The sequence below is a fragment of the Solanum verrucosum genome, unplaced genomic scaffold, assembly GCF_900185275.1.
Source record: "Solanum verrucosum unplaced genomic scaffold, falcon-dt-bn FXZP01000277.1, whole genome shotgun sequence".
Classification (NCBI taxonomy): domain Eukaryota; kingdom Viridiplantae; phylum Streptophyta; class Magnoliopsida; order Solanales; family Solanaceae; genus Solanum; species Solanum verrucosum.
Window position 1 is genome coordinate 1,031,295 of NW_026019945.1, and position 12,009 is coordinate 1,043,303.

The following is a 12,009-nucleotide window of genomic DNA, read 5'->3' on the forward strand; positions in this document are numbered from 1 at the left end:
ATGCATGAATTACTTACTTTGAATGGACATATTTATCTTTAAATACTAGTTTAATTCTTGCATAACTTAATTCAAATAGGAGTATTATTTAATGCTTGTCAATCAAATTGTACATTAATAACAGTGGGATTTTATGACTGGATACAAAAGTTTAAGATATAAATGAAGATTTTTTACTTTTGTAATTTTAAATTAAATTTGTATGTAGTATTTTAAGTTTTGACATCTTAAACTTGTTAAGTAGAATGTTAAAATCGAAAAACTTATCAAACATAAGAAACATATACTTCCTCCGTCCCATTTTATGTGGCACCATTTCCTTTTTGGTCAGTCCCAAAAAAAATGTCACATTTCCTTATATGGTAAGTATTTAAAGGTACAATTCTTTTTTTACCTTTGTTGATTCCACTTAATCTTAAAATAATACTCCAATACATTTATGAGGAGAGAAAAAGGTGAATACTTTTTAAAGGGCAATTTGGTAAACATTTCAAAGTCTTAATTTATTTCTTAGACTCCGTGCCCGGTCAAATATTGCCACATAAAATGGAACGGAGAGAGTACTTGTTAAGACGGAAAAGTAAAATACTTAAATTAGGGAGGGAGGGAGTATAATTAAGATGGCCATGGAAATATAATAATTAATGGTTCACTCGTCAAGGATGATTCATATTACATTAATCAAAATTCTAAATCAACTTAAGAAAGAGAATCAAAGAAGAAGAAGTAAATCTAAAAACTTAAAAAAAGAAACAAAGGCAAACCACAAAGCCTGACGGGAACTGGGAAGTATAGAAATAGACTAATAAAGCAGTTACTAACTTTAATTTGATGACCAAATTAACAAAGAAAAAATAAAATAAACACTAACAGAACCAACTTTCTTTTTCAAACCCCTAAGAAAATACAATTAAAAACTTACATCAACAAATTGAAGGCAAACCATAAACTGAAAACGGCGGCAAATGATGCTCCGGCGTTGTACTTAACAGCACCGCTATCTGTCAAATCATCAGCATCACCGTTGGGACCATCAGCCGGGGAATCCGCTGGAGAATCAGCCGGCGATGCAGGTGCTGGTGGTGACTTGGAATGCTTAGGAGATTCAGCAAGGGACTCCGGCGCCGGAGTATGAGCAGCCTTGAACAATTCCTTGGGTAATAACACCTTATCAAGCGAGTAAATCGCTAATGGCAGTTTATCAACCAAAGTCGCCGTGATTTTCGCCGTCATAATTTTCGTCTTTATAGTAACATCTTCACCGTCATTTTGAATGACTACAGCGTACTTCTTAGCTCCGTCAGTAGCTAACGTGTTCATGTCTCCGTTATTAGATTTCAAATTCGAAATCGATTGGTATATAGGAATTCCATGATACTCGAGCAGTGATTGTTTCCCTTCCGCTGTTAAATTCTTAAATTTAGGCAAAAATTTCTTCATTGCATCATCTCCGGGACAAAATATTGTTAATCCACCATCAACATTGTCCTCAAATGTCTTTTCAGCCGGAGAAGCTAAAAGAGTCTCGGCGAAAACTTTGCAGCCTTTAGCTGACATTAGAGAAGTGAGATTCATTTGGCTTGGTCCTGGAGTCGGAGCTTCAGCTTCGTCTGAGGGCAGAATCGTACTTATTTGAATAACGGAGATGTTGTAAGGAATCTCCTCGATAGATTTAACAAATTTGGCGGGAGGAGGGCCGTTGTAATCAGCCGGACTGAACCCGACTTTACCTCCTTTTAGATCAGTAATGTTTACGAATCCAGAAGATCCGGTAGCAGAGCCGGTGGCTTGGAACATTGTGGCTGCAAGTGCGGTGCCGTTAGTAATCTGGTGAAGCTTTTTCGCGTCGAAGTAATCGAGAAGCACGTGAAAAGAGAGAACGTTTTTTATAGTGTAGATAGATAGGTGCTTGGAGAGTAGATCTGACATTCCGGCATTATCTACAACACACACAGTAATGGTTTGCCGGCGGTTAATTTCAGCGGCGAGGTGTGTAGTTGTTAAGTAATGGTTGAAAGTAGAGAACTGTGTATGGCTGGCTAGAATGTGGGTAATGTTGTGAGCTTCAGTGGCACAAATAAGGAAGACTACGGAGAGAACCACCGCAGCCACAGTGGCCGACGACGGAAGCTGCATGTCGGTGTTGTTAGAGAGAGGAATTCCTGTGACTGTGTGTGGGAGTGTGGGAGTTGTTATTGGGGCAAGTGAGATCTCAAGTGACTGCAAATTTATTGACCAGGTACGAACCTTATAGTAATAATGTATTTTTACACATATAACATGCTTTCACATATCCTGATATTATGGGCAACAGAGCTATAAAATAACGAGAAAAAAGTACTCTTCATATATCTTTCCATTGGAGTTAAATATTTCATTCTAACTCCTTATATTTATTACTGGCGAGAGCTGAAAGATATTTTGTGAAATTAGTCAAGATGCGAAAAAGAAAATAGAGGTTCTCTTCCACATTTAGTGAGAGTAATAGTATACAGAAGAAACTAAAATGGAAATGCATTACCATATTATCCGAATTCTTTTTTGTTTCTCTAAAAGGTTAATATTATCCGGATTCGGTTACACCCTTTTCTTCGCAAACAAACAAATATGCATGTGGGGATTCCGTGAAGGTGATCATTATGTGTAAAATAAAGTACTAATAATTTATAATTTCACTTATTAAAAATAATACTAGTTACATATTGTAGACTAGTGATAGCCCATCTTTAAAAGTTTTGTTGCAACTAACATAAACCAGAATTTGATTTTCTGTAAAGGAGCTCTAGAATCAAATACTCTCATTACTTGAAATTAAAGAAAAGAGGTTACGTGAAAGCTAATATTGAAGTGTTGGACCATTGCTAATGCTATACATTTTTTTTTCTACTTCTTTAAAAAGTTAAGTGTCTTTGGTTTATGTTACTCTACCTTACCTTTTATTTGTTGATATTAAAAGAGATGAAATGTCTAATTTTTGGTTCAATTATCGTATTATTTATTGGTGTTATTTAGTATTCTGTATTTTTATTTTCTTCTTGTTGTTATGTTTTATTTGAGTCAATGATAATTTATCGGAAACAACGTTTTTATCCTCTTTTCATATCTTACTTGTAGAATTTCACCGAATATTTGTTATTGTTATACCATTCCTACTTGAAGAATTTTTCCTACTTTATTCTTAAGATTGTTTAGTAACTTCGTTGACTTAACGAAACAAAACTTCACTAATTTCACACCAATTAGAAATTCTCTTTTTATCCTTTATTCTACCTGAGGTAAAAAAAAAAAAAAAGGTCATCGTGATTCTTGAGTACACTAGCATGATTAACATGTAAAAAGAAAATACATGTGAAAATATTATTCTCTTAAATATTGAGAGATATCGAAAAGAAAAAAGAAGATAAAGTAGAAACTTACAATTTATACTCTATACCTTACAATTTACATTTTAAAGTTGAAGATAGCTTTTAGTACTCTATACTTACCATTTATATCGCTTAAATAGTCACCTTTTAAAGCATTATATTTCGATGCCCAATGTGTGTACGTAAAATAGAAAAACTAATGTTACTAACATAAAGTAATTTAGCAAATACTTGACCATATGTTAAAAATATACAATCCTTATAGGACTATTCTCTTAATTTCATTAAATAATTTAGAAGAAAAAAATGGACGGTGGTCTGATTGAGTATGTCACTGCGTTAAATATGCTAATCTTTGACCTTGTTATCTACTGATTTTCTCCTCTACTGATTGATTGAATAGTTAAAATACAAAAAATGGGATGAATATAATGTTATTCTCTTTATGTGTGTTTGGTATGAAGGCACTTAATTGATTGATCTTTTAAAAAAGTTATTTTTTTATATTTGATAAGTAGCAGAAATTAGGGATGACAATTGGACGGGTTGGGTCAAATTTGGGTGGAGCGTAATGGGTTAAGACAACAATTTTGTCAAGACCTAACCAAATTCAAATTTGCTTGTGTCAAAGCGTGTTAGGAAATGAGTTATATAACGGGTCAAGACTGAACACAACTCAATTTTTACTAAGCTTAAGTATTTTTTTGTTCTTTTAAATTATTTAAGTACCTAATAAAATTATTATTTTTCTTTATTATAGCCATATATAGCATGGGTTGGATTGTAATTATTGAGCTAATGAATGAGCAGATCAATAACTAGTCCAAGCTTAAACAGATTGAGCGGGTTGAGTTTAATTTTGTTATCTCTAACAGAAACTAATGAGACATTAAACGTGAGATATCAGTTATGATATTCTTTTATATATATATTTTCACAGAGAAAGTTACTTATTGATTAAGAATTTATTTTCTTAAATCAAAAATCTTTAAAACTAAAATGAAATACTAGCAGAAAAAGAGGAGGAAACTAAGGCTTAAAAGATGGAGTTCAAATAAAAGGCCACCACGTGTATAAAGCATGACTGTCAGTGATACATAATTACGTAAGCCAGGTCGTGCCCACAAAAGTTATTCGGTAAAGAAAATATTTTTTTTAAAAAAAACGAATTTTTTATTTCTCTTTTGTTGCGTAAATAAGTAAATGATATTATTCTAAAAGTATTTGTATATAATCTAGATAAATATTAAGAGAGAATGAATACGATTGGAGTGCAGAAAACACAATTAATGTAGAACACTATTTGTGAAATTTGTTGAATAATATCATTTTCGATCTCGTTTATAAAACATTTTTTCCCAAAGAAAATTTTAACCAATAGAATATTGAAACTTTAGAAAATATTGTACGAGACTTCATTAGACTTTCCGTTGACGGGTAGGATTCTCTGGCAACACTCTCAGCTTTTTTAGCGTTGAATATTGTACGCTATCACAGCTATTTAGATTGTGATTTAGTATTAAATTACTACAACTCATTGGATTCCACCATTAATTTTGTGGCAAAGTCTGATTCACATATATATTCATGGACCTTATATTATAAAAATATTATTTTTTATTTTTTTACTATGGATTTGATGATATATATATACACTATAAACGTTAATTTCATTATAAGTATAGTAATAAATGATTGGACCATGCAATTTATGTGTTTGATGGGTTCTGTCACGCTAGTGATGAGTTTAGGCTTCACTCTATAGCCCTTGGATAAACATCTATGATGGTTTTTATCATAATATTTATTTGGGGTTGGCACTATGGTCCAGGAGTGTGACTTAGGGTGTGTTTGGTATGAAGGAAAATGTTTTCCTAGAAAATGTTTTCCTGGAAAACAAGTTGATTTTTGACTTATTTTCTCATGTTTGGTTGGGAAGTAGAAAATATTTTACAGAAAAGATTTTTAGTGTTTGATTTATGAATGAAAAATATTTTTGAGAAATATCTTTTATTTTTACTAGAGTAGAAAATAATTTTTGAAATTGAAAATAGTTTTTAAAAACAAACTTAAATTTTTTTTGGGGGGTGGGGGGTGGTAGGGGGTGGGTGAAGGGGGGGGGTCGAGGGTAGGGGTGAAAAATTGAAATTTTGAAGTTAAAAATATTTTTGAAAAACAAACTTAAAATTATTTTTTGGGGGTGGAGGGGGGCTGGTTGGGGAGTGGGTGGGTGGGGGTTGAGGGTAGGGGTGAAAAAATGAAATTTTGAAATTGAAAATATTTTTTAAAAACAAACTTGAAATTTTTTATTTTTTTTTTGGCGAGGGAGGGGGGGTGGGGGGCTGGTAGGGAGTGGGTGGGTGGGTGTCGAGGGTAGGGGGTGAAAAAATGAAATTTTGAAATTGAAAATATTTTTTAAAAACAAACTTGAAATTTTTTTATTTTTTTTGGGGTGGGTGGGTGGGTGGGGGTTCTAGGGGTGAAAAAATGAAATTTTGAAATTAAAAATATTTTTTAAAAACAAACTTAAATTTTTTGTGGTGGGGGGGGGGGGGGGGAGTTAGGGGTGGGGGGTTGGGTAGGAGGTGGGTGGGGGGTCGAGGGTAGGGTGAAAAAATGAAATTTTGAATTTGTAAATATTTTTTAAAAACAAACTCAATTTTTTTTGGGGGGTGGAGGTGACCGGAGAGGGGGTGGGTGATCGAGGATCGGGATGAAAAAATAAAAATTTGAAGTTGAAAATATTTTTTAAAAACCAACTTAATTTTTTTTCTTTTTGAAGGGGGTTGGGGGCTAATAGGGGGGGGGGGTTGATGGGGGGCGAGGGTAGTGGGTGGGGGGTAAAAAAATAAAATATTGAAATTAGAAATATCTTTTAAAAACAATTTTTAATATTTTTTTGGGAGGGGGAGGGGGTAGGGGTGAAGGTGGGGTAAAAAAATGAATTTAAAAACAAGCTTATTTATTTATTTATTTTTTTGGGGGGGGGGGTTGGTTGGGGGGTGGTTTGAGGGTAGGGACAAAATAATTTGATTTTTTCAACAAAAAAATAATTGTAATTTGACGTTGGAAGAGAATTTTGGAAAATGTTTTCCCTAAGTTTAGAAGGGAAGTCATTTTCCTTAAATTTGAGGAAAATGAGTTGATTTGGAAAACATTTTCCAAAACATTTAGCCCAACCAAACATGAGAAAATTGGAAAACATTTTCCAGAAAATGTTTTCCTTCATACCAAACACACCCTTAGTGGAAAATACAGTGGTTAAAAATCCTGAGGTCTTAATTTCAAATGAAGATAAAAATATTAGGTGTTTTTTTATCATCGTTACCTGATACATGTGGGAGGTTGTCGCAGATAGCAGTGGACCAAATCATTCATTAATCCGAGGTATGATTCGAACAGATATGCAATTATTTTTGGTCTCAAATACTACCTTTAAAATGAAGTTATAATTCCACTTCTGCTCCAAAATCTATATACAGTACAACACAACTAACTTTATTTGGTCTTCGTTTTCTTGTATATATCGAAATAAAAAAAACAAGAATTAAAATGCTAATTAAGTGGAAGTAATAATAGAAAGAAAAGAAGTTTGTCCTTGTGCACAAATTTCTTCATATGCCAACCAACTTGTTGATTTTGTGCGTTTGAATATTTGCTTGTTGATAGAAAATGAAATCTTTCGAATGAGAAAATGGAGAAAAAAGTCATTACAAAAACACTCACACATGGGACAAATTCTAGCTAAATTTTTTTAGAAAATTGTAGTTCGATGAAAACAGTTTCATGCAGAAATGTAGGATAAGACTATTGTAATACAATAAAACCTCTTTTAATTAATATAGGCGGGATCATCAAATATTATTATTTTATAGAGGTATTATTTAATCGATAAATTAATATTTATTAATTTACAGAGTGTTTCGACACCAAAAAATTTGTTCAGGAATCCACTTGTGAAAACGTCATTCATGAACTTGAGGTCATGATTAATGATCTCGTTACCGCAATAAAATGGACGTTAATAACCTATTGAATGGGTGAAAATGATACATGTTCAGAGAGTCAGAGCTTTGAACAAATTGTGGATATCATTGAAAAAATAATGTTGATGATAAAGTTGAAGATGATACAATACCATTGAAATCAGTTACGCGTAAGGAAACACTTGCATCTAGAACTCTTCACAATTTTATGGTGCAATTAGAAAAGACAACGTCGAAACTTTTGGATGCAATAAGAAAAGTTAGAGATGAACTTCAACTAGATTTAAATTTTAACAAAAAAAGAACATAATAGAATCATATTTCACTAATTTTTCTTAGATATATTTGTACTTTGAAAGAATTATTAATTTATAATATTAATGAGACCATATATTTATATAGGGGTCTTCTAAAAATATATTATCTTATTATCTTATTGAAATGAGTAAATTTTTCCATTGACCCAAATCGGGACCGAAAGAAATTATTATCTTAGAGAGATTATTAATTAATTGAATATTAATTTAGTGTAGATATGACTATTGTAATAGAGATTTTTGTGGACTGGTCCCCGCATAGTGCAAGCTTAGTGTACCAGACTATTTCTCATTTTAGTACATGACCACAATATGTTGTGATGAAATAGTAAATACTTTCTTTACGATTAGAGGTCTCGATTCATGCTTTGAGAATGGAGTTTACTATGGTTGGGAGTAAACTCTTTTATTCCACATTTGAATAGATGATTGAAGAAAAACTTACAATTGTTGCAAATGAGTAGAAATGTGTTGTTACACAAGGCACAATAACAGCAACAAATTTGAATAAACATACTAATATGGAAACAATATAGTAATATAATTAAACCAACATAAAATCAACTGTTATCTGAGAAAACATAAGAGTTCAAAAAAACAAAATGCCTAAAGAAAAAGTGGCCATTCATGCCACTCATAAGGAACTAAATTGGTGTGCGTTTTGCTATTACCATTGCCAAAATCACACACTAACTTTGAAGAAGACTTGTCCATGTCGTAGCTCATCAGAACCTCAGCACCACCCTTTTTGTTATTTAAAACAATAAGAATTAGCGGCTCAGCTGGGTGAAATGTCATATCGCGATTAGATTGAATACGTCCACTCTTTAAAAGTCCCGAGTTACTAAGACAAGTGTAAACTTGAATACAAACACTTAGTGTAGTGTACTGCTCCCATATAGCTGTCTTGTCTCGCACACCGCTCTTCAGGTGCCAAACACTCATATCTCCAAAATTCATGAGTCCAGGACTCGTACCTCCATAACAGAGAACTCCTCTCGATACACCTAAACTTCTCTTATGTTGATAATCAAGTCCATCAGGCACATCGATGCACCAAAAACACGTATTGACACTATCATATACGTTGATTCGAGGTCCAAAATCAAGCCAATAGAACACTCCATCAATAGATCCTCCTGATTTTAGCCAGTTTGAAGGATGGTGAACAGAGGTATGAAAATCAATACGAGGAATTTCAAGTGCGAGGTTTATCTTAACCCACACATTTCTTCTGAAACTTTCAATTGTTACCATTGATTCTGCAGGTATCTCATAACGAACTAATGTAAATGAGACATTATCACTATTAATTGGGTCATCTAACTTGCAATTAAACCCAATTGCAACATGTTTAGCACATGATGGTGCTTGGGGAAGGGCAATGGATTGCCTTGTGGCGGGATTATAAACATAGTAATGTTGTTGATATATTTCTTGCTCACAACAAAGGAGAAATCCCATCGACGATGCAATAATGTATAGGCTATGGTCAGGTAGAAAATTTACAGACTCATCGAAATTTTCTTTAACCATATTCTTCTTCTCTGATGAAGTGAAGAAAAAATGAATTGGGGATTGTGTACCTATAGGTTGGTAAAATAATCCTATAGTACGAGTACACAATTGTCTCTGAGAACGAGAGTCAGATACATGTTGTCCCCAAATCCGAGACACACATTTAAATCTCGCAAGGGATTTTGAAGGCAACCGATGCAATATATTAATTATTGTGTCTTCTGACGGCTCCATGACAATCTGCAAATTCAATAGAATTGATAGTCTAAAACCAGCAATTCAATTAAATTGATAGTCTAAAACCAAACTATAATTAGAGGCATTATGTTTGATAGTGTAAAACCAGCAATTCAATAAAATTGATAGCCTAAAACCAAACTATATTTCATACTAACAAAAACCATCAATTGAGTTAGTGCTTAGTGCATATTCGGGGGAGGATCTGCTATTGAGGTAACAAGTTAACAGATTGCAAGTTTGGATGGCTTTCATACTAATTAAATCAAAATCATCAATGAAAAAACAAAGATTAGATAATTAGTAAACTAATTAAAAACCGGCAATCAATATACTAACCTCAAATAGGTTTTGAAGATTGAAAAACAAAGATGAGAGTTCACAACTTCTATTAATACACTGTGTTTGTGTGTTATATAAAGACTCAAATTAGAGTTTTACTAGTGGTGTTATTCCTGTCATCACGGGCTCAATAACTATTCGAGAAAATAAGTTTTTTATTTTTGGATAATTATCTTATTATTAATATTTAATAGTATTAATTTGATTCCGGTAAAATAAGATAAAATGTGCCATCACGGGCTCAATAACTATTCAAGAAAATAAGTTTTTTTTTTGCGGATAATTATCTTATTATTAATAATTAATATTAATTTGATTCCGGTAAAATAAGATAAAATGTGCAAAATAGCTTTTAGCCATAGTAAAGCACAATAAATTGTGAAATCTATCATAATTTTATGGTTAAATTCTGGTGATCCGTTAAGATATGATCAAATATTTAGAGATTTGTTAAAATTTGGCCATAAATCCATATGATTTAGTTAGGGTTTATGACAAGCTAAGTTTCACACAATAATTTGAATTTGTTAAAATTTGTTTACTTTTACAAAAATGCATATTAACATTAAAAAATTGCAGGTTTAACATCATTAAAAAATATAACGAAAGAAGTAAACATTTGGCTATAAGTCAGGGTATGCATGCGGTTTTTCGGTTAGACAGGTAGCAATGGGTAGTATGGAATTTAAAATTTCACTGCAATTATTTATTATAAATGACATTGAATGAATAAAAGTGTCAAAAAAAATTACAATAAATGTGATAAAAGACTTAATAATAGGAATTTTGTGCAATATTGGGCCGGATGCATTCAAATTGAAAGTGCAGCCCAAATAGCAAGCCCACTTAGAACCACCGGCACCTTGAATACTGAAATTGCAGCGGAAACATCATCAGCAACTGGTGCTGGTGAAGTTCCCGGTGATAAACTCGCCGGCGCTGTAGTAGGTCCATTAACAGATTCTGCCGGACTTGCTGAACTTGAAGGTATGCTTGGGGATGCTGACGGTGTCGCAGTGCTGGCCGGAACATCCGCTGCCGTCGGGGAAGACGCCGGAGTGCTCACCGGAGTTGATACCGGCGGAGGAGTTGCAACAGAAGGAACCGGAGCAGATCTACTGATTGACGGAGTGAGTGCTGGTGAAATGCTGGTTACTGGAGAAGCTGCTTTCGGTGACTGTACCGGCGCAGCAGACGGGCTAACTATAGGAGCCGAGGGCGAAAACACCGGAGCACTAGCCGGAGAAGAAACCGGTGCTTGAGATTTTACCGCCGGCGATTTAGTCGGGGAAGAAACCGGTGCTTGTGATTTTACCGCCGGTGATTTAGAAGGAGAAGAATTTGGGGATTGAGAAGGTGCATTTTGTGCTTCACCGGAATTTAACACGAGAATAAATACGATAACAATGCCAAAGAATTTAGACATATTGCAATGCTAGAAAATGAGAAAGAACAGAATATTCCGGTGGTCGTTAAACTAGCAGAAATTGATAAAAGAATAGAATATTCCGGTGGCCGGAAAACTATAATCAATTGAATAAATAAATACTGAAGAATATTGAAGAGAATGTTTGTTTGGGGAGAAATATATAGTAAGTGAAACTAAACGTTGCGTTCATAAAATTTTAAAAGCAAAGTTACCGTTGCTAGTCGTGGGGCTCCAAAGGATACGGATGTACGGCTTGTCGCAGTAATGTAGCCGTTATTGAAAAGTATTTTCCAATAATAAAAATTTACTTGTACTTGATGTTTATATTTAAAAACGGAGTTAGAATTTTAAGTTTTTAGAGTTTAGATTATTATTTTTCATTGTCAAAATTATTGGATTTTGCCGAATTCATGATATTCAGCATGCTAGCTTTGCCGCTATCGCTAGCTCCACCCTTGTCTATACCGGGGCGCATTCAGTCAGTCGAGAATCTCGAGAATTCAGTTGCTTTTGTCTGAATCCTTTATTTACATTGAGAATCCATTATTATATAAGAAATTGATAGTTAAGAAACTCGCAATTAAAAGGAGTTGTAGGTGTAAGATTGACTCACCTTAAAGTCATACCAATAGTTTTTTGTCCATTATTATTGTGCATTACTCTCTTTTAGTATAGTTGAACTTTCAAGAGTCAACCAAGATTTTCTTTGATCATAATCTTTTTATGTTTTTAAATATTATTCTGATTTATAGAATTTTTTTACGTAGTCTTCAAATATATAAATTTCAATTCTAAAAACATAAAGTTTCTATATT

At 33.3% G+C, this 12,009-nt stretch overlaps 2 protein-coding genes across 2 annotated transcripts; both read right to left on the reverse strand.

Annotated features, from left to right (window-relative positions):
• Positions 1-790: 790 nt before the first annotated feature.
• Positions 791-2,136, reverse strand: LOC125840111 (fasciclin-like arabinogalactan protein 1). The gene has a single exon (XM_049519089.1). It carries the CDS (start codon positions 2,134-2,136, stop codon positions 919-921), a length of 1,218 nt encoding a protein of 405 aa, XP_049375046.1. The 3' UTR covers positions 791-918.
• An 8,320-nt stretch (positions 2,137-10,456) lies between these two features.
• LOC125840741 (lysine-rich arabinogalactan protein 18-like) lies at positions 10,457-11,292 on the reverse strand. Its single transcript, XM_049519720.1, has one exon. The coding sequence runs from the start codon at positions 11,189-11,191 to the stop codon at positions 10,577-10,579; it is 615 nt and encodes a 204-aa protein (XP_049375677.1). The 5' UTR covers positions 11,192-11,292; the 3' UTR covers positions 10,457-10,576.
• Positions 11,293-12,009: the final 717 nt, after the last annotated feature.